This window comes from Mirounga angustirostris, unplaced genomic scaffold, assembly GCF_029215605.1.
Source record: "Mirounga angustirostris isolate CCGP_5_RB_7025 unplaced genomic scaffold, mMirAng1.0.hap1 SCAF_12, whole genome shotgun sequence".
NCBI lineage: Eukaryota > Metazoa > Chordata > Mammalia > Carnivora > Phocidae > Mirounga > Mirounga angustirostris.
This window is the reverse complement of record NW_026991720.1, coordinates 1674469-1695798: the sequence shown is the minus strand read 5'-3', so window position 1 is coordinate 1695798 and position 21330 is coordinate 1674469. Positions and strand designations below refer to the sequence as shown.

General features: G+C 44.9%; 1 protein-coding gene across 3 annotated transcripts in view; it reads left to right on the top strand.

The window, feature by feature from the left end:
• Positions 1-955: 955 nt before the first annotated feature.
• The window catches only part of UBE3C (ubiquitin protein ligase E3C), a 123076-nt gene continuing 102701 nt past the window's right edge, over positions 956-21330 (top strand). For 2 of the 3 annotated variants that reach the window (XM_045863968.3, XM_045863967.3), the window contains exon 1: positions 957-1461. In XM_045863968.3, the coding sequence (XP_045719924.1) occupies positions 1396-1461 (66 nt within the window). In that variant the 5' untranslated portion in view covers positions 957-1395. Of the gene's footprint in view, positions 1462-21330 lie in introns of all 3 variants that reach the window. The other variant, XM_054505121.2, reaches the window with a different exon arrangement.

The window sequence follows — 21330 nt, the reverse complement described above, 5'->3', positions numbered from 1 at the left end:
TCCTCACCTCTGGTCTAGACCTTCAGAGGGTTTATTTGAGGCCAAATCTGAGAACTCTGAGCAGACTCGCTTACTGAGGCACATACTGGGTATCACCCGTATTTTTAACCCTTGCTCATCTGGCAGGTTAAAGAAAAGCTGATGTCCTATGTACAGAAATCTGGAAAATGTCAGGGTTGGTGAAGGGTAAATATCTTTGTTGAATCAAGGATTTCTTGACGTCTCCGAGTAGCTGAATATGTTAGATGCCGAGGAGCGAGTACTGTCCTGGTGGCCTTCGAAGCTTTTCGGTGCTGATTTACAATGAAACACACTCCACGCTGTAACCTCGTTCACACCGTGCGCGCGCAGGGCAAGAATTTTCCGAACCGAGGCCCAAAGTGCCTCCCTCAAAGCGCGTTGTGAGAGGTACTTAGAGCTTGTAATGGCGCTGAAAAAGATGAGGGCGCGCCGCACGGTGATGATGAGCGGAGCGGGTGCCATCGGGGCTGCGGGCGCGGGTAGAGGACAGATGTCCGGCGCGTGTCGCTGTATGTGACACGTCCACGCTAAGTGCTTTCGCGTGCCTGACGCCTGTGTGCTACGTGTTCCGAGGGACGAACCTGGTCACGCGTGGAACGCACGCACCCTCTACAGGCGTCCGCGATCTCCCGAGGCCCGTCCCCTCGCTCTCCCATCAGCCCAGCTGGGCGTCGCACGGAAAGCGGCCGGCCCCGCCTCCCGGGACAGCGCACATGCGCGCCCAGCTCCCGGGTGCAGGTGCCGGCGTCTCCCCTCCCCCGCCCCGCGCCGCCGCCGCAGAGCCGGCGCCCCGCGGGGCCTTCCCACGCTCCCGCGCGCCGACGACGGGCGCGCGCACGCTGCCGGGCTCCGGGGGGCGCCACGGCGTCGGCGCCGGGCGCGCGCACGCCGGCGGCCCGCGGGGCGCAGGGCGTCGGCGTCGGCGTCGGGCGCGCGCACGCCAGCCCCGGCCGGCGGCCATCTTTCCTGCCGGCGGCTGCTCCCGGTGCGAGCGCGGCTCCGCGGCCCTGCAGGCGCCCTCGGCCTCGGCCGGAGCAGTGGGGAGGCGTGGATGAGGGGGGAGGTGAGGAGGAGCGGTCCCCCCAGTGTCGCCGCCTCGCCCCCGAGGGCAGGCCGGGCGGGCAGAGCGCGCGGGGCGGGCTCGGGCTCGGGCTCGGGCTCGGGCTCCGGCTCGGGCTCCGGCTCCGGCTCCGGCCCCGGCTCCGGCCCCGGCCCCGGCTCGGGCTCGCTCCCCGCCGCGGCGCAGTGCTTCCCGCGGCGACCCCTCCTCTCGGCAGACCCCTCCCCGCGGGAGGCCCCGCCCCCGGGGCCCGCCCCGCCCGCCCCGCCGCTCTCGGAGTCGGGGGCTCGTCCCGCATGGGCTAAGCCGTGAAGATGTTTAGCTTCGAAGGGGACTTCAAAACGAGGCCCAAGGTGTCCCTCGGAGGCGCCAGCAGGAAGGTAGGAGCGGCGCGCGTGCGTGCGGCCCCCGGCGGCGGCTCGCCCGCCCCCGGGGCTTCCTGGCGCGGCGGGGGAGGAAGGGCTGTGTGGGCCGGGCGCGGCGGCGGCCTGACCCCTTCGGTCCCGAGGCAGGCGGCCGGCCGCCGAGCGCGCCGCAGCCCTTGCGGGTCCGCGCTGGGGACGGAGCGTTTCTTCGGACGTGGGTTCTAGACGCTCCGTCCTCCTCGGCTTCGGGCGGCCGTTGCTCCTGGAACGCGCCCGAGGGCTCTTTGCTGTCGTGGAGGGCGAACGGGTGTATCTGTTACGGCCAGCCGCCTCTGAAATCGGGGCAGAGCTCTCAGCCGGCCACGCGACTGAATCCAGAGCCGGCGATTCCTCTTCACCAGCTTCTGGAAGCGCCGCCGGAGGGACTCTAGCACCGCGTTCCCGCTAGGCTCGGCCCCGTGTCACTCTCTTAGCTGCAGAGCGAGGGGGCGCCGGCGGCCGTCGCCCTGCGTCCTCCCTGGTGACTGGCACCTGCTGATTCGGGGACGTGCTCACAATAGGTGAGGGTGGGCGTTGCTTCCCGCGCTCGTCTCTCACGGCCCCTCCGCTGTCCTGGTTCGGGGCTGCCTTCTCTGCCTGTCTTGCTGTCATCAGGCTACAAATAAAAGCGTGCTCTGCGTGCTTGTTTGAAAAGTCTCAGTGAGTCTAGCTAGTTGATTGTTGACCAGAGAATTTTTTTGAATGTCTTTTAAATGCTTTGTATATTCTTTTTCGCCTCTTCATTAGCACATTCTGTACGTTACACTCAAATAACTGGGTTGACACACAATCCTCGGTGGATGCTCAAATCCGAGTAGGGACATCCTTTTAAAATCGGGCCCAGGGTGTGTGTGTGTGATGGTTTCCCGGGGCAGCGGAAGGGAACCCAGTAGGGAGTTGGCAGAGAACTGTGCCCATAACTTTCAAGCCTGAGTTTTGCATGGTAGTGGCTGGCTGCAGAACTAGGTACTAACTAGGTACTGTGTGGCTGCGGCACGGTTGGCATGGGTAACATTCAGTGGTTTGGGTAGTCGTGAAAATTACAAATGAGATAGAGGTGTTTCTGCCCTTGGAGTGTAGAAGAGGCCTTGGGGCCCTCCGGGCAGATCTAGGGTACACGTGAGGTAGAGAGCAGATGAATGATTGCACATGCACACAGCAAGCTGAGGACAGGCCATCACCTCAGAATCCATGTCACTTGTGACTTCTCTCATAGACAGGAGGGCCCCTGCATGCCCTGCTCGGGTGCTGTTTTCTCAACTGGTAACACGACTCTAGTCTGAGGAAATTCTTATCTATTGATCAGAATCTCGGGGAGATGGCACATCTTGTTTTTAGCTGTGCAAAACAATTTTTTTTTCTTTTTGATTGAGACTAAACATTAACTGTACGTGTCTTAGGTCATGTGCCTAGAAGAGCTTGAGGAGGTGACCTTGGTGCGACTGAAATTGGGGGGTGGGGTGGGAAGGAGAGGGCAGGGAAAAGGTCTTCTTGCTTGGAGTCTCGCTGAAGCCCAGTCCCACCAAGAACTCGGGACCGTGGCTGGCATCACAGAACTGTCCCTTCTTGAGGTAAGGGGGCTGAATTTTGTAATTCTGTCTGCCCCCCCATCAGTTGGTCTTTGGCTGCAGGCCACCCTTGGGGTGAGGGTGGGAGTGTGACACTGCTGGCCCTTGGCTGAGGGCAGTTGTCCTGGGAAGGTACTCAGGGGCCAATAGTGGTTATAACACACAGCGGCTGGGGGATGGGTGCTCTGGCCTGGAATCTGGGTGAGAAATCAACTGCAGGTTCAGCTGGAAGGATTTTTACGAATGACTGCACCCTTGTGACCACCCCCCCCCCAATCAAATAACATTCCCAGCATTCCATAGGCTCCCTCCTGCTCCCTTCCATTCAATATTCCTTCTCCCAAAGATAATTGCTATTTGATCCCTGTGACTGTTCGTTAGTTTTGTCTGTTGAACTTCATGTGAATGGAGTCACATACAGTTTGTTCCTGTTTTGGGGTCCGCATTCTGAGAGGTGGAGTTCACTCTCCTTGTTTTGTTGCATTGTGTGAAAACAGCATGGTCGATGCATTCTGTTTTTATGGTGTCTTCTGGAGGGCACAGCCGCTCATATGCTGGGTTATGCACACACTTAGCTTAGCTCTAGTGCACATACCTGCATTGTCTGAGGGTGTCCGTGGCCTCACTTCCTTTCAACATTCTTATTGTCAGTCCTTTAATTTTGGCAGTTCTGGTGGGGATGTAGTTTCATTGTAGTTACAGTTTTAATTTTGTTTCCTGGCAGAATTGTTGAGCACCTACAAATGCATATTTTTCCTTAATTCTCTTTGGGTACAATGTAATTCCTTCCCCTAATTTAAAAGGCAAAAGGTTATAAGGGTCTTTCCTTCATGTATTAAATTATTTGTAATTTTCCTCCTTTCTTGAACTTGGTGGAAAACTGAATATTGCCACCTTTTGAATACATCTTTTCTTTTTCCAAATTAAATGAATATCTTTAATGTTTATTTGTGAAGGCTCTGTCTAGCATCTGAAGCATAATAAGGAAACTTCCATGCCCTCATTATAATCTTGTTGGAGAGAGAAGACTTTAACAATTACAAGTCATATAATGGTAGAGAATAGTTACTACATTCTAGGTTTGTGTTAGGGCTGGTCCAGGAAAGGGTAGAGCTGGTTGGGGCTTAGTCTTGAAGGATGGATAGAATTAGGGTCGGTGGGAAACAAGAAGGGTATTCTAAGTGGGTGGAAGGGTATACACAGAGTAAGTATATACTGGATTCCGCTGATTCTAAGTTACACAGTTTCCTACTTTTTAATATTTCTGAAATCAGGATACATCTTGGTGGCATGACATAGTTCATGGGTAATATTTGTTTTTCCTTTCTTGTAGTGCAGAGAAGAATATCTTAGGGACCATTCAATTACAAGTATAGAAATCCACTGAAAATTGCTTAGTAGGGGGGAAAAAGTGTATGGGAAGAATATGATGGTATCTCAAAGAACGTAAGGACAGAAACGTACCCAGATACCAAGTCATTAGCATCAAGGTGGTTACTCTTGGTGTTGGGCTGCACTGTCTCCTTCATTCTTGGCTTTCTGCTGACTGGCTTTCTCTCTTTTACTTGCATGTGACCTTGGCAGTGTATGATTTCCTAGTTGAGGTGCCCTACTGAGACTGTTGGATCTCAATTCCATTTCTCAGGAGAGGAAATCTGATTGGTCTGGGTCAGCTTCCCACCTGATGAGCTGAGTCTGGGATGGGGGATGGAATCTTTGGTACAAATAGAGCAGTCTAGATGTATGAGTTGTGGAGAGCAGATTCTCCAAGAGGAGGAAGTGGTTGTTGAACAGAATGTCTAGGTTTCTGTGGACATAAGTAGAGATGTGTAACAGGCTATTGATTGTACATGTATGAAATGAGGGAGAAATATGGGCTAGACATGCAGATTTGGTAGTTACCAACAGATAGATGACGCAGAAAGAAGTCCCGAGGGGAAGGCCTGGAGTATGCGATGGGGCGTGGCTTGTGGCATGTTGTAACATCTAATAAGTGAGGAGAATATTTAGGAAAGAATCACACCTGGCGTGGGGCTGGGGCAGGTCGGGGGGAAGCGACCACAGTGCCAGGTGCTGCAGGGGTGCAGTGAGGAAACACTAACAAATACCAAGCCCGGGGTGACTTTATGGGGATAATAGGCCAGGGTAGTAGGACTTGGAAGTCAGATTGCAGTACATCAGGGAGTGAATGGGAAGTCAAAAAGTGGCTAGATCTTTTTTGAAAAGGACCTGAAGAAGGTTGCATTCAGGGTCTAAGGAAGGTTTTGTTTTGGGGGGGATGGGAGAAACTTGAGCAAGCTATAGACTGGGGAAGGGGCAGGTAGAGGAGGGAGGCGTTGCAGAGCTTTCAGAGTCCTGGGGGAAGGGAGTGGGAAGAATTAGGTGTGAGCAGAAGAGAAAAATATATTTTTTAAATATTTTATTTATTTATTTGTCAGAGAGAGAGAGATCCCAGGCGGGGGCTCCTCACATTTCCCCAGTTAATTAGCGTCTTGCGTTAGTGTGGTTCATTTGTCATAATTGATAAGCCAATACTGATACATTGATGTTCACTCTTTGTGTTGTATTTTCTATGGGTTTTGACAAATGTATAATGACATATTATCCACCCTTGAGTATCATCCAGAATAGCTGATTGCCCTAAAAATCCTCCCGCCTTTACTTATTCATCCTCCCCCATACTCCCTGCATCCTGTATTACAAGTATTTAGTTTTATAAGAAACTGCAGAACTGGGGGCGCCTGGGTGGCTCAGTCAGTTTGGCGTCTGACTCTTGGTTTCAGCTCAGGTTATGATCTCAGGGTCCTGAGAGCGAGCCCCTCGCTCAGCAGGGAGTCTGCTTCTCTCCCCCTCTCTCTGCCCCTCCCCCCGGATGTGTGCACTCTCTCTCTAATAAATAAATAAATCTTTAAAAACAAAACAGAACTGCCGAAGTGTCCTCCAAAGTGGGTGCAGCATTTTGCACTGCCGCTGGCAAGGAATGAGAGTTCCTGTTGCTCCACATCTTTGCCAGCATTTGGTGATGTCAAGTGTTCTGGATTTTGGTCATTCTGATAGGTATGTAGTAGTATCTCATAGTTTTAATTTGCATTTCCTTGATGACACATGATGTGGAGTATCTTTTCATATGCTTATATGCCATCTGTATATGTTACCTTTTGCCCATTTTTTAATTGGGTTTTTTTTTTTTACTTATTTTTTTTTATTAATTTTTTTAAGTGGGCTCCATGCCCAGTGTGGAGCCCAATTCGGGGCTTGAACTCAGGACCCTGAGATCAAGACCTGAGCTCAGATCGAGTCAGATCCTTAGCCGACTGAGCCACCCAGGTGCCCCTCCATGCTGTTTTTTTTTTTTTAAGTTGGCACTTGGTATATGTGTTGTCATGCTACTCTGTGTACATTGCAGTGGAAAATAAAACTCTTATAGATCTGGCATTAAGTAAAAATGTTATCTGAGATTAGATTTAAGAATGTTAATTTATTGTCAGGACTGGTATTATTACATTACTGTTTTATCTAGCAGTACCAGTTCTGTTCTCTTGAATGTAATTGTTGGTAGCCTTCATATATGGGACCAAAAAACTGGTTCCTTGTAGCAGATAAGGTCAGGAATTCTTGATTTTGTTCTTTGGGAAATCAAGCGGACTAGAAGGCTGTGACTATTTGTCTAATTCCTTTTGTACTCGTAATCAGGGCCTAGGGTGAGGCAAGCAAGGCAGCTAGGGCACAGAATTTAGGGAGGCACTCACGCAAGTTGTACAACTGCAGGGCTTAAGGGGGCCCTTACTCTCATGGCTGGCCCTGCACCAACGCCACCCACAGAGCAAGCACCTCCTTAAATCTTGTTCTCCAGGTACCTAGCTTGCCTCACCAGTCCCTGTCTGGCTGTGCACACTGAAGCTGATTTTCTTGGTTAGGAACTTACTTGCCCACTAAGTCTCTTAATTAAGGTAACACATGGAAAGTGTCATAGGACTGCACAGGAGCCTCAAAAGAGTTTATTGCAAAAGCAATAGGGAGTTTTCTTCTGTGACTTTCCTTTTATTCTTAAAACTTTCATAGAATGCAGACAGCTAGAAGTTTGGAAGTTAGACATCTTATTCTTAACAGTGACCTTTATTTTATGCCACTGTAAGAGTAGCTGCTTTCTACATGTTCCTGTTCTCCAGCCGTGGCCTCTTCACACCTTCCTTTATTTATAGCGTTTGTCAACAGGAAGGCAGGAGCGGGAACTTTCTTCTGTTGGCTTGTCTCCTTATAGTTCATTGCCTTTCGGGGTAATCAGATTAAAGTTGGACATGCCTGATGGTGTAAATTGGCACAACCCACTTGGTGGGGGGGGGGGGCGGGGGAGAAGCAGTTTAGCATCAAAAGTCTTAATAAGGTACATCCCCTCTAATCCAGTAATTCTACTTTTAGAAATTAATCCTAAGGAACTAATTTGACAGGTGCATAGGAAAGATGTATGGGAAAAAATGATGATTGTGGCGATACTCATCATATTAAAAATATAAAACAACCTAAATGGCCTACAGTAGGAAATTTGTTAAGCAGATGGTAATATAACAACGTAATGGAATGCTATACAACCATTTAAAGTGGTCATGATGTTTGCTTATTAATATCTATATTTTAGGGGCACCTGGGTGGCTCAGTTGGTTAAGCGACTGCCTTCGGCTCCGGTCATGATCCTGGAGTCCTGGGATCGAGTCCCGCATCGGGCTCCCGGCTCGGTGGGGAGCCTGCTTCTCCCTCTGACCCTATCCCCTCTCATGCTGTTTCTCTCTCTCTCTCTCTCAAATAAATAAATAAATAAAATCTTTAAAAAAAAAATCTGTATTATATTTATTAAAATGATTCATTGTTTATGGAAATAAGCAGATTACAAAACAGTACTGCAGTGAGCATTTAAATATTAGTCTAAACAATCATGATATTGGGGTGCCTGGCTGGCTCAGGAGAGCATGTGACTTTGTTGTTTTGTTTAATGATTTTTATTTATTCATCTGAGAGAGAGAGCATGAGTGGGGGAGAAGCAGCCTCCCCACTGAGCCGGGAGGCCGATGAGGGGCTCGATCCCAGAACCCTGGGATCATGATCTGAGCTGAAGGCAGATGCTTAATGACTGAGCCACCCAGGCGCCCCAAGCATGCAGCTTTGATCTCCGAATTGTAAGTTCAAGCACCATATTGGGTGTAGAGATTACTTAAAAATAAAATTAAAAAAAAAAAACAAAACAACCAGTCATGATATCTACTTTACCACTTTCTTAATTTCCAGTAAACGAAGGACATGTTCTCTATTCCAGTGTAATGGTGGCTTAAAGCAGTACATTCTCGTCATTTCACCCAGTTTTGTGGGACAGGTATCTGAGGGCAGCTTGTGGGGTGGCTCTGGCTCAGCATCTCTCAGAAGCTCAGGTGTCTAAAGCTCTGACTGAACTGGGGATCCACACCTGGTCTTGGTGGGAGGTGTCAGTTTCCTCCTACCTGCACATCTCCTGAGGGCTGCGTGAATGTCCTCATGACATGGCATGTGATGTGAGAGGGCAGAGAGAAAGCAGCATGCCTGTACGAGGTAGTCCTGAAGGTCACATACACTTTCGTCCTATTCTATCCACCCAGTCCACCCTCAAGGTGAAAGGTAAAGTTAAGTTCCACCTCTTAAAGGGAAGCAGCATCAAAGAATTTGTGGAAATATTCTTTAAAAAAAATATATGTTATTGTGGGAGACAGAGTGCATGCCTGCATGTGCACAAGCAGGGGGAGGGGCAGAGGGAGAGAGAGAATCTCAGGCAGACTCCCCATTGAGCGCAGAGCCGGACACAGGGCTCAGTCTCACGACCCTGAGATCATGACCTGAGCTGAAATCAAGAGTTGGAGGCTCAACCGACTGAGCCACCCAGGTGTTCCCAAATTTGTGGAAATATTCTAAAACCACAGAAGGGGTGTCAGTTTTAGCTAAGTTGTAAACGCTGATACCACATGACTTACAGATGTTATTTTTCTGTTTCAGCCTATTAAGAGTTAAATATTATGGCTTTCTTTTTCTCCTACTATATTGAGTCAGTAGTTACTAGCTATGTAACTATTATGTAAATAATGAAACAGTTATAAAGCAAAAATTGTTGACCAAGTAATTTTTCAGTAGACATTTTGATGAAATTTAGTTGACTCGGAGACAACTTTGTAGCTCTGTGCCTTGGAAACTTAAGCAGATGACATTTATTTGCGGCATTGTGCATTTACTTAGGTCATTTGCCTCTTTAATCCAACTACCCTTGGAGAAAAGGGGGGATATACGGTTGGGCGGGGGGGAGTAGATAATTTTGGAATGAGTGTCTTTGGGTTGTCACCATGACAACCGTAGGGCAGGGTGCAGACACATGAGGATATGGAAGAGAGGTGAGTGAAGTAGGAGAGTATCGTGGTAAATTTTTGCTCATTGGGAACTTTTTTGGACAGTCCTGTACCAGAATGAAGGGAGAAAGCTTGTTTTCCTTTTCTTTTAGTCCTTGTGTATCCTGTTTCCAGAACTCCAGGCAAATGGTATAAGGTTAGTGCCATAGACTTTTGTGCGCTGGGTTTCTTACCACTGTTTATGTATGAACATTGTTGCCATCAGTGAGAAGGAACAGCATAGACAGAGGTGTCCAGCCATGGAGGGGTGGTAATCACCTACAGATGGTTCAACACGGCTGGAGTTAGGGTAGGAGAAGAGAAGGCTGGGGACGGGCAGTCGGGGGCCAGATCACAAAGGGTTCCGGGGGTCACACTTGGCATATCCAGGCACATTGATGAGCCAGTGAAGGATTTTAAGCACTGAAGTGAGGTTTTGGGAGAGATGAGCGTGGGGCAGTGCAGGTGGTTGGAAACCAGGCGAGAGATAGCGGTAGTTGTGCAGAAGAGTAATGAGGGCCTAAAGCAAAGCCAGGGGGGAGGCTGAGTGGAGTGGAACTGAAGAGCTGTTGAGGAGGCAGAATTGATGAGCTCTGCAATGAGAGGGTCACTTCAGGTGTTTGGGATTACCAGAGTGGATAGTGACTCCAGGAACCAAGACGATGTTCCATTCCTAGGGGCCTGTGCAATGTGAGATGTTTGGGGATGTTCAGGAAGCACTGGTTTGGACCTTTGGGTAGAGCCTGGGAGTCCATCAGTAGGTGGTTGAAATTGTGAGATGCACCGGAATCCTCGGGAAAGCGTTCCTCTGAGAAGACTTGTAGGCTCAGAACAAAACTCTGAGGGATGCCAGCATTTACAGAAGCAGAGAAAGGGGCATGCAGTCAGGGCCTGGTGAGCAGAACGCCCGCAGGTATGTCCACATGTGGGTGGCCACACTCGCCATCAGGCAGCAGTTGTTACTGACGGAGGCAGAGTGTGCGAAAGCAGGGCTCATCGGAGGACCGCGAGCCTTGTGTGTGAGGCTTGATCTTGAGGCTTTTTGTTTTGCTCTAGCCATTCCGCTCTGTCTTGTGTCTGACTCTATTTTATCCCAAAGCTGAGAGCTAAGTCATTCAATCTGTTTTCTAAAATTAAAATTTTAATTTTTAAAAATTACTGTACATGCTCATTGCATGAGCTTTGTATGAAGTATATATGTTTATACTTTATTTTTGGATGTTTAGGTGGTTTTTATTTTATTGTGAACAACATCTTTAGAGCCAACAATTTATCATTATTTTTTAGGATAAATTAAAGAAGTTGAATTGCTTGGTCAAAGTATGCATATTGTAAAGGCTTTTGATACGCTTTGTTCTCTAGAAAGAATTGTATCGGTGTCTATTCCCTGGGCGTGGCGGTTAAGTGCCGCCTGCGCATCTTTGCCTTGCCGTCAGCCTCTGAGGACGTTTTTGTCTCCAGGGAGTCCCTTTTCTCTCTTTCCTTGTTGCAGTGACATAGGAGGCTGTCCTCCGTATTTGTCCTCCTGCAGGGCGTTTGGCTTGTTGTGCCCCCTCATTTCTCTGTGACTCCTGGAGGCGTCCACACTCCGTGCCACATCCTTCCGAGGGAGAGAGATCAGAGCTCATCGAGTCCAGAAAACCACGAAGCTCAGGAACCCTGGTCTGTTCTCCAGGATGCTCTGCTGTGCCGTGTAGCCTGCATGTCTGGCATCCGCCTCCCACTTTACTTAACGCTCTCCTTTAACTGCGGGGGGAGTCAAGGAACATGAATGGCCTGCAGGCACTGAGAAGGTGGTTCTGATAAAATCCTACGTCTTTTTAAACTAATTTTCCTTGCAATGCTTTAATGCTCTAATATTTTTAAGGAACATTGGTAAACTCTAGTGTGTTGGCAAGCAGCATGATTCGTATCACATCTTTACTACAAAATGTGAAATTGTTAAAAGTACAACGGAAACCAGAAGAAATGTTTATCTCCGTAACCAACTGTCTGTGATTTAGTTGCTTATCTTTTTTGGGCTTCTCTTTTTCACATCTTATAATATGAAAGTTGTAATTCTTGATAATGAGAAAGTCAAACTGAATTATCACTAATCTTCCTTGCTTTAATAATGTTTCCATTTCCAGTCTCCAGACCAGGGGCCTTTGAAACAGTGTTAACTTCTTTTTAATTGAAAAAAATTATAAGAAGTGAAATCCAGCTAAAGGGCTTATAATGAAACCTTCCCCTCACTGAGATTCCCAATTTCCCCATTAGTACCAGTTTCCTCAGTGTCTGTTCAGAACTAGTCTAAACATAAATAAACATATTCCCCATCACTTTTTCAATAAAAACGAGGGAATATACTGTTCTTCTACTTAGTGTGGTAGCTTAGTGATGACTCATTAGGTCTTGGTAGTTCTGTTTTCACAGGTGCATGATACTCCACACATGGTTTGTGTCATGTAACCACTTCCCTATTTATGTGTGTTTCTGTGTGTCTGTGTGTGTATGTATCTATAGGTTATTTCCAGGGTTTTGCTATTAAAATGGTGCCATATTTACCACCCAGTTCTTATGTAAGAAAAGGACATCTTTCAGAATTTGTTATAATGGGATTAAACTATTTCATAAAGTGAGCTCTTGTCTACTTATAATGTTTATTATAAAAAATTTAAGATACACTGAAATGAAGAAAAACTACCTCTTCAGAACCCTACCCTCCATTTAGAAATAAAACACTGCTAATATGTGGGTAAATTTCTTTCTAGTTTTTTTCTATTATTTGTTGAATTAGGAATCATATTGCACATTCTGTTTCATAAATATGATATTTAGTAATTTATTACTGTATTTGATGCACCTTTAAATATTTTTTGCATGTACATGAAGTTGGTTGCTCTTATATTTTCATAGAGGTTCTTGGAAAAACCCACATATCATAGATTGTGTATTATTCACAAATAATACTTTTGCTAACATTTGACATTTTAATTAACTCAAAAGGAAGTGTTTTACTCGAATATTCTTTGAACTGTGTAAAACTGTTCTTACTATGTTAGTGCATGAGAGTGGGAAAATACTAACTTAAACCAGGTGTGAAACTGATTACTCTATCTACACTGTTAAATGAAGTAAATTGCTAAAGGAAGATAACCCAAATAGTGAAACAAAGGAAACTTTGTTTTTAGAAATCAAGATATTAATAAGCATGCTAGCATTCCTTTTATAAATGGTTAGCCCATTTGAGCATTTGGTGTATGGAAGTCATATTATATAAATGTACTTTGACTTCAGTGACCATAATGTTTTTTATTCTGATAGTTAATGAAATCTAATTTAAACTATCTATGACTTACATTTTAAAAAACTTCATTTTGTTACTACCAAAGGTATCTGCATTTAAAAAGGGCATTTTTCCCCCATTTAAAAACATGTTTGTTAATGGTATTTTTGAAGTTTGGCCATATTTAATTTTCAGAGATGAGATAATGTGCCTTGAGTGCAAAGATCAAATAGAGAGGTTTGCTGTAATTTACTCTTGTTTACATATTGATGAAAACAGTTAGTGTCACAGCAGTGGAGGTGAGATTGGCGTTGAAAGTAACATGTACCCAGACGTCCCGAAGAATAACAGGCTTAGTCATTCCAAAAACACTTGATGAGCGTGTTTTATGAAACTGGTATACAATTGCCCTTCGAATTCCTAACTTTTCTAGGCCTGGAGAATTTAGAAGGTAGAATGTCTTCAAGCACATGTATAATAAATTGGAACCAAAAACTTGCTAAGAATCAAAATCTGAATGTTCTTTTTACTGGTACTTTATTATTCTTTTCCTCCCAGCCACTTCACTGTGGATTTATTCTTGGTCATGTTGAGCTGTTTTTAAAAATTGATGTTCTCATGTAGCTTCAATAGTTTGTTATTACCAAAAAAAAGTATTCCATGGGCATGGATAATGATTCAAGCAGTAGGAAATAACAATGCAAAGTGATCACAGTCTCCCCACCTTTCAGTCCCTCGGTCCCTGATCCTACGTCAGGCTCTCACAGGTTCTTCCCTGTCATCTCGGCTGGTCTGGCACGGAATCATCAGGGGCTTGCCCTTCTCTTACTTGACACACTGTAGAGCATATTCAACAGACAGTGGCACTTACCCCCGAGAATACATCTTGGAGATAGTTGCAGTTCAGTGCAGCTGGACGGACTGCATTCTTTTAAAAAGCAGGATGATCCTCAGTGTAATGAATGTTTCGTAACTTCGTTAGCTGTCATATATTTTAATGGCCATTTACTGTCTTTTTTGATAATTTAAGCAACATTGCAGTACATATCCTTGTATATGTGCCTTTAATATGTATAGGCTAAATTCCTAGAAGTGCTAGGTCAAAGGCTATGCACATTTTGAATTTTAATAGATTCTCCTGTATTGCTAAGGCCGGCTTATCAGCGAACGAAAGTAGCTGCCGTCCTCTATAACTCACAGCATGCTATCTGAGTTTCTTTGCCAGACATATAGGTCAAAAAGCCTATTTCATTGTGTTTCTATTGCATTTTTTCCTCAAATGAGTAAAAATGAAGCTCTTCTGTTTAAAAGATTTTTATTTCCCTCTGCACTGTATATAGCTTTTGCTAATTTTTCTATTTGATTGTAGATCTTTTTAAATTATTTTGGAGAGCTTTTACAAACAGTTGGTTTTGCATTGTTACAAATATTTATTCCCATTTTGTCATTCTATTAACATGTGTTATATTTTTCTATGTAGAAAGTTCTAACAATCATGTACTCAAATTTATTTTTTAAATAACTAATGACAAACAGTAACAAGACTTAATGTGTGATATATCTTTCTTAAACTTATTCCACATGGGAGTTTTTTAATTCTCATATTCACATATTTTTATAGTGCTTTATACACACACACACACACACACACCTTACATCAATCGGGGATCTCTTGATGTGAAAACTAGAGATACTTTGTCGTTTATTTAGGTCATGCAGTTTTTCCTATCATATTTACTGAACAGTACATTTCCTGGATAGATTTGAAATGCCACCTTTATCACATGCTGAATCTGTCTCCGTATGAGTCTTCCCGGAGACCCTCTGACGTTGACCTGTCTATTCATGCTTTACCCTCATTAGTATAGGTCACTGTTTGTCCCAAAGCGTGTGATGATTTAGGTGGCATGTACGAAGGAACATTTTTTAAAAACTTAGCAGTGTTTGTTTCAGTGTCCAATAGAAAAATATAACTAGGGTGTCAAACCTGTGATTTCTCTGAAATGCTAGCTCATGGTGAGATTAGAGTTAGGGAGCTTTGTGGTAAGCTAGGCTTGCCAGTGACCTGTCAGTATTCAGTGGTTGCAGTTTGGGAATGTATGCATATATAATGTGGGCTCTGTATAGTCTGTGTTGCTAGTGTGCATTTCTGTATACTGACTCTCCTTATGCATTGTGTAGGTTTGTTTATTTTTCTAGCAGCATGATGAAATTTCACTCTCAGAAGATGATAATTATGTGCTAGTGTGAGCTACACGTAGGTATTGATAACAGCAAGTTAGGATCATGCCTTTATTTTTTTCCACCTGACTGCTGTGTCTGACATGCATGGGTTAGGTTTTGTAACAACAGAAAACGTGTCCTTTTTAAAGCCTGAAGGTAAAGATTGTCTTACAAATTAAGGCACCTAAGGATAATTATGATTGTCATCATATATCTTCACTTATAATGAGGACCACGGGGGCGGCTGGCTGGTTCAGTTGGTTGGGCGTCTGCCTTCAGCTCAAGTCATGATCCCAGGGTCCTGGGATCGAGCCCTGCGTCGGGCTCCCTGCTCGGTGGGAGGCCTGCTTCTCCCTCTCCCACTCCCCCCGGCTTGTGTTCCCTCTCTCACTGTCTCTCTCTCTCTCTCTCTGTCAAATAAATAAAAATTTTAAAAAGGACCACGTTAATGACCCACTGGAACTAGCTTTTTAGTCTTGTAAATTTACAGCCTGCATAGGAAACACAAACAAATATGATAAAGATTTTTGAGGGGTGCCTAGGTGGCTCATTCAGTTAAGCATCTGCCTTCAGCTCAGGTCACAATTCCAGAGTCCTCGGATCGAGCCCCGGGTCGGGCTCCCTGATCAGCGGGAGCCTGCTTCCTCTCCCGCTCCTCCAGCTTATGCTTGTGCTCTCGCTCTCTCTGTCAAATAAATAAATAAAATCTTTAAGAAAAAAGTTTTTGAAACATGGTTTTTCATGCACTGGCTGAGAGAGTGAACCTATCCCATTATGAGCCAGATGTCAGTGTGAAACCACCACGCTCAAGCTTTATTTTGAAACCGTAAGGCATACCACCCCCAACCTGTTAAACTTTGGGGAACAAACAGGAAAGGTTTCTAAATAGCCTGAAAGTAAGTGCAGAATGTGATGGTGAGTTAAAATGAAAAGCGGAGAACACTTCATGTGGGATATTATACTTAATTGCAAAGGCTATAGCTGCTAATTAGCAAAATACATGAAAAGTTATGATTAAAAGTGGTGATTAGTAACAAAACAGAGAACATAGTTGATGAGATTCCTTTGTCCAGTGAGTGAGTTCATTGTTCGCTTATACACAATTAGGGCCAGTTGTTAATCTCCCAGGGAAGACAGACTTGGTGCTGCTCACTGCAAACCAAGGAGCTCACTGACGTTTTGAAATCAGCACATCTTTTGCTGTTTGTCAGCTATGAGTTGAATAAACAAGTCCATGAAGACTTTTTTGTCTAACTCATAAATTAGAGGAAATCTTTGAAAATGTGTTGATGACTTCATGACAGACTAACACAGACTTAACGTGTGATGTCATGAGAAAAGCAGAGTTGGTACAGAACACTATGGTGGTTCAGTAGGCGGTTTGATCCAGTGTGTTCCAGCCCCAGAAACTGGACCCTTTCGTATCCAAAAGGCAGTCTTGGTCATCTCCGGTATTTAAGAGTGGTACCTGATAGAATGTCAGTTCATCACTCCTGTGGCAGGTGACTTACTCCTCTAGCTTTGTGAAGATTTGAGCTGTAAGTACAAGCACACACTTCTTCCCGTACTGAGAGCAGAAAGGTCTCTTGATAGTCACTTCAAGAGGAATGTTCAGGTCTTTGTGGAGTAAACTTTTTACCTGAAGCCATGGGAAGTACACCTTGATTGTGGGAGAAAGAATTGCGAACAACTTGAAGAAAATCTTTTTTTTTTTATAAAGATTTTATTTACTTATTTGACAGAGAGAGACAGCAAGAGAGGGAACACAAGCAGGGGGAGTGGGAGAGGGAGAAGCAGGCTTCCTGCGGAGCAGGGAGCCCCATGCGGGGCTCGATCCCAGGACCCTGGGATCATGACCTGAGCCACCCGGGCGCCCCTTGAAGAAAGTCTTTTGAATACCATACGTACAAAGTTAAGAGTGATGGCCTCCAGGAGCATAGTGACTGGGTAGACGCAAGCCCCACCCGCTTCTTAAAAATCATCATGAGAATAGTACTAAATAAAAGGACACTTTCAGAAGATCAGGCCCTGGAGGTTTTCTTTCTTTCTTTCTTTCTTTTTTTTTAAAGATTTTATTTATTTATTTGACGGAGAGAGAGGGAACACAAGCAGGGGGAGTGGGAGAGGGAAGAAGCAGGCTTCCCGCTGAGCAGGGAGCCCGATGCGGGGCTCGATGCGGGGCTGGATCCCAGGACCCTGAGATCCTGACCTCAGCCGAAGGCAGACGCTTAACGACTGAGCTACCCAGGCGCCCCTGGAGGCTTTCTTGAAACTAAAGTTTGTTGAACCAAAGTCACACTTGGTGTTCTGGTTAGGAATTCATTTTTAGAATCCAGTTCTGTCAGAGAAGGCAATTAAATAACATTTGCCTGATGAATGATAAACACGTTAGTATTCTCTGTGTTGTCCAATATCAAAATTAAAAAATAAAATTATAAACTTATCCTCCTCTTAAACTTTACATAGCACCTCATGCCCCTTTATTGTGATGATAAACAGTTCTTTTGCTTTGAGGGGCTTAGTTTCTGATGGGGCTTTTCATAAATAAATTTATTAGGTTTTTCTTGTAATTCAGTGTTTATTTTTTATTTTTTCTTGCTCAAGCTTTTGCCCGCTAATTTTAGCACACATCAGTAGATGTTGTCTCCACCATTTATTACTGCGAGGTGTTTGGTGATTGTTTTCCTCTTTCCTTCTACATTTATTAACTGAATTCTGTGAGAAGAGATTTTTCTTCTCTCTCATTTATATATTGGTCATTTATATAAGTATGGAGACACAGATATACGTTTTACCATATACATTAAAGTCCACTACTATCATTATTGCATAACCGCACTCCAGTCATAAGAGAATATTGGAAAAACCCAAATCGAGGCGCAGAATCCAGAATATAAAAGACAAAGGTGGGGGAACTGTTATAGGTTGGTGTGGATTAGGAAGAAATAGTAATTAAATGCAGTGTTGGATCCTGGATGGGCTCCTAGAACAGGCAAAGATCATTAGTATAAAAATCGGTGAATTTCTAATAAAGTTTGTAGTTTAGTTAGTAATGTTATGCCATTGTTAATTTCCTGATCTTGCTAATTGTATTCTGGTTATGGAGGGGGCAGTGGAGTAAGAGAAGGGATAAGGAAACTCATGTATCCTTTCTGCAAATTTGTCTAAAGTTAATTCAAAGTAGAAAGTTCTAAAACTCCGTGTGAAGAATAATATTAAGTGATTAACAGTCCCGGTGGTATAGCTATGGTGAACCTTGTGAAAGTGGTGGGGGAGCATCTCTGAGACACTGGTGTAGCGGGTAGTCGAGTTGGAGGGGAAGGGGAGGGCTTCATGCCCAGTCCCCTTTCTTCGCTCCTCCCTCTGCAGGTGCCTCAAGATAGAGGTCCTCCCTTGTTCCCTCCTTGACCTTCCATCCTCTGTGCCTCGTCACTGCATAATATGGAGAGGATGTGGTTGCTTTTCCCCACCTTTGTGGTCACATTCCCACTGGTTTCTGCTGTAACTAACGGTAGGCTTATGTTATAGATTGCTCCGCTGGCTTAGGCAGGATTTTGCTCTGGGGATCTGTTTAAAGACTTCTCTCTACAGGTGGGTTTAGCATGTGAAGAGCACCTTGGGGGTGGAGGAGCTGGTCTGTCCATCTAAGCAGTCATTCTTCCTGGGAGGAATTGGGAATTGGGCTAACAGTTATAAGGGTGACTGATTATGTAAGGAGTACTGATGAGATTTGTAATAGTACTTACAACATTTTTGAAATTGTCGACTTATTGAGTACTTACAACATTTTTGAAATTGTCGACTATTGTTTAGGGGCTGCATATTGATAATTTACAAATTATTGATTTGTCTGGCCAGTATTCTGATTTTGGTGGCACTAACTGTTGGTAGGAAGATGTAGGTCTTTCTGATGTCAGCCTCAGTAGATAAGTGATTTTACATTCTATTCTCTTAATTTATCATGACTTTTTTTTTTCAACTTTAAAATCTTTCAAGCTTCAGATTTCCCAGTTGTACCTTTATTCTTTCTAAATTTAATCCTTCAATCATTATATTAGGCACAATGCTAAATACCAGGACTATGAAGAATAAGACATAGGTCTTATTCTGAAGGAATTTATAATTTATTGAAGGAGAAACAAATACAATTAAGGTTACCTTTACTCTTTCCTCTCTCCAGGTACACTAAGATAAAAAATGTTTTTCTCTTTAAATAGACACTTCATTATGTCTGTAAGTGATAAAATCCTAGAGCCTTTGTTGGGCACAGAAATCCAAACCCTGCTAAATATTTAGTATTACCACGCTTGTGTGGTTTGAGCTTGGTTTGCAGGGGAGCGGCCTGGGTGTCTCTTCCTGTCGGGCGTGCGCCCTGCAAGGCTGCTTCCGCTCGGACGGCATGTGCGTCAGAGCCTGCTCTTCCCTGCTTAGGGGCCTCACCCGCTCTCTGTTCTTACTCTGATCGTTCATTACTTGCTGCTTTAGCTGATACAGTTCAAGGTTCATTTTCTTATTTCCTGCCCTGAGGCTGAAATGCACTCTTCTGCAGAATAATCCTACCCACACGAGCACTCTGGCGTGGTGTGCTGGAGAGTGACCTCCAGCAACATTTTGCAGGCAGTGTCTTTGTAGAGGAAACCTATGTAGCCTCCATGATTTTGACTAGTGCCCATGACACAGTCATTTTCTGCGCGGTGAGTTGTAAACCCTATGTGCTAAGTACACTTCCACGAACGTCTTGTGTGCCAAGGCAATCTCGTTACATTGGTGAACTCACCAGTTTATCATGTGGAGGAGTAAGAGAGAGTGTGGTCTTCTAGGGAGAGCTTCTCCCTCATGGGAGAGAGGACATTTAAATGGAGTCTCACCTAAGATGAGCGGTGCTTGCTACGCGTGTGTTTTGGGGTCAAGAGGGAAGGAGAGCCAGATTGGGCAGACGGAAGCAGGGCATTTGAAGCTTGAAGGACAGTCGGAGGGAGAGATGCACTTGAGGCAGCATCAGGGGATGGTGCAAGAGAAGTTGTCGGGAGAAAGGGGAGGAAATGTTCTGACCATAATGTTCCTGTGCTAAGGCAGTGTTTGAACTTGATCCCTTAGAGCACATTGGTGGTTCTCAAATTAGGTCCTCAGAGAGGCTAACATGGAATAGACAATAAGGACAATGTAATAGGTTTTGCATAAATTGGGTTAATTTAAATAACTGAGCATTGAGAAGAGATGATTCTTACATTTGTTAGTCCCTCAGACCTCTCAGTGGCACTGAATTGTAAGTGATTCTCATCTCCTTCCCATCCATCCTGCTGTGAGACAGGCTCCATAGCCAGCCGTAGAGCTCTCAGGTTCCCACGTGACTCTTCCACGGACGGCTGCCGAGTCTGGTTCCTCCCCGGTCCTGCTACCTTGTGTTCTGCCCCTCTGCTGCGAAGTTTTCCCATCTTGTCATCCTGCTGAACATGTCCTTCCTAGGTGCCTTTCAAATTTGCCTTTTCTTCTGAGCGTTCTCTTGTCGCGGAGGCAGAATAGGTCTCCTGTCCCCACGCTTATGCCCGGTGCATGCCTCTGCACGGGGGGCAAAGGCAGTGTCTGTCCCGGTCAGGCTTTCCCGCTGGTGTCTAGAACTCTGTCTGGTACCAGGTGCGTACTCAGTAAACAAGCTTCTTTTCTCTCCCACCAGACTATGAACTCCTTGGGAGCAAATGCCTCACTTACTTTTAAAATCTCTAGTGCCTGGCATGATACGTGATTCACTAAATATTTGTTGAATGGATAAATGCACCCCCTGTGCCTCATTTGAATGCTTTTTGAATGGATACATTCTTCAAGGTGGGGAACAACATACAAGAGGCTCTGGTTCTGATCTGGAATTTGGTTACATGTTTAGGGGCTGCATATTGATAATTTACATCGTGTATAGACATCGATTATGCACTCTTGTCACACTTTTCTTTCTGTGCTGGGCTGACTTTTCATGGTAGCCTTTTTGTCCTGATCTTTTTGATTGCTTAGTTTGCCTTTTCTAGACATTCTGTGTCCCGTGGTTCTCAACACCACCTGCTCCCCATGTTTTCTTGTCAAATTTTGAAGATCAAAACTTTTTTTTCTTTGGCCTCCCTTCCCTCTCCCTTCCTTTCTGATATATCTTTCAGATTACTCATGTATAATGAAGACAAAGAATTGTTTAAATTTCCCAAAATGTAAAATAATAATGTTCTTTTTCAAAGTAAATAGCGTACTGCTTAGTGGGTTTTAAGCTCCAGGCCATCTGAGTTCAGATCCTGTATCTACCACTTTCAAACCTCACTTTCCTCATCTGTAGACAGGAAAAATAATAGCACTTCCCTCATAGGCTAGTTTTGAGGAATACGTGAATTAACCGAAGCCAAGGGCT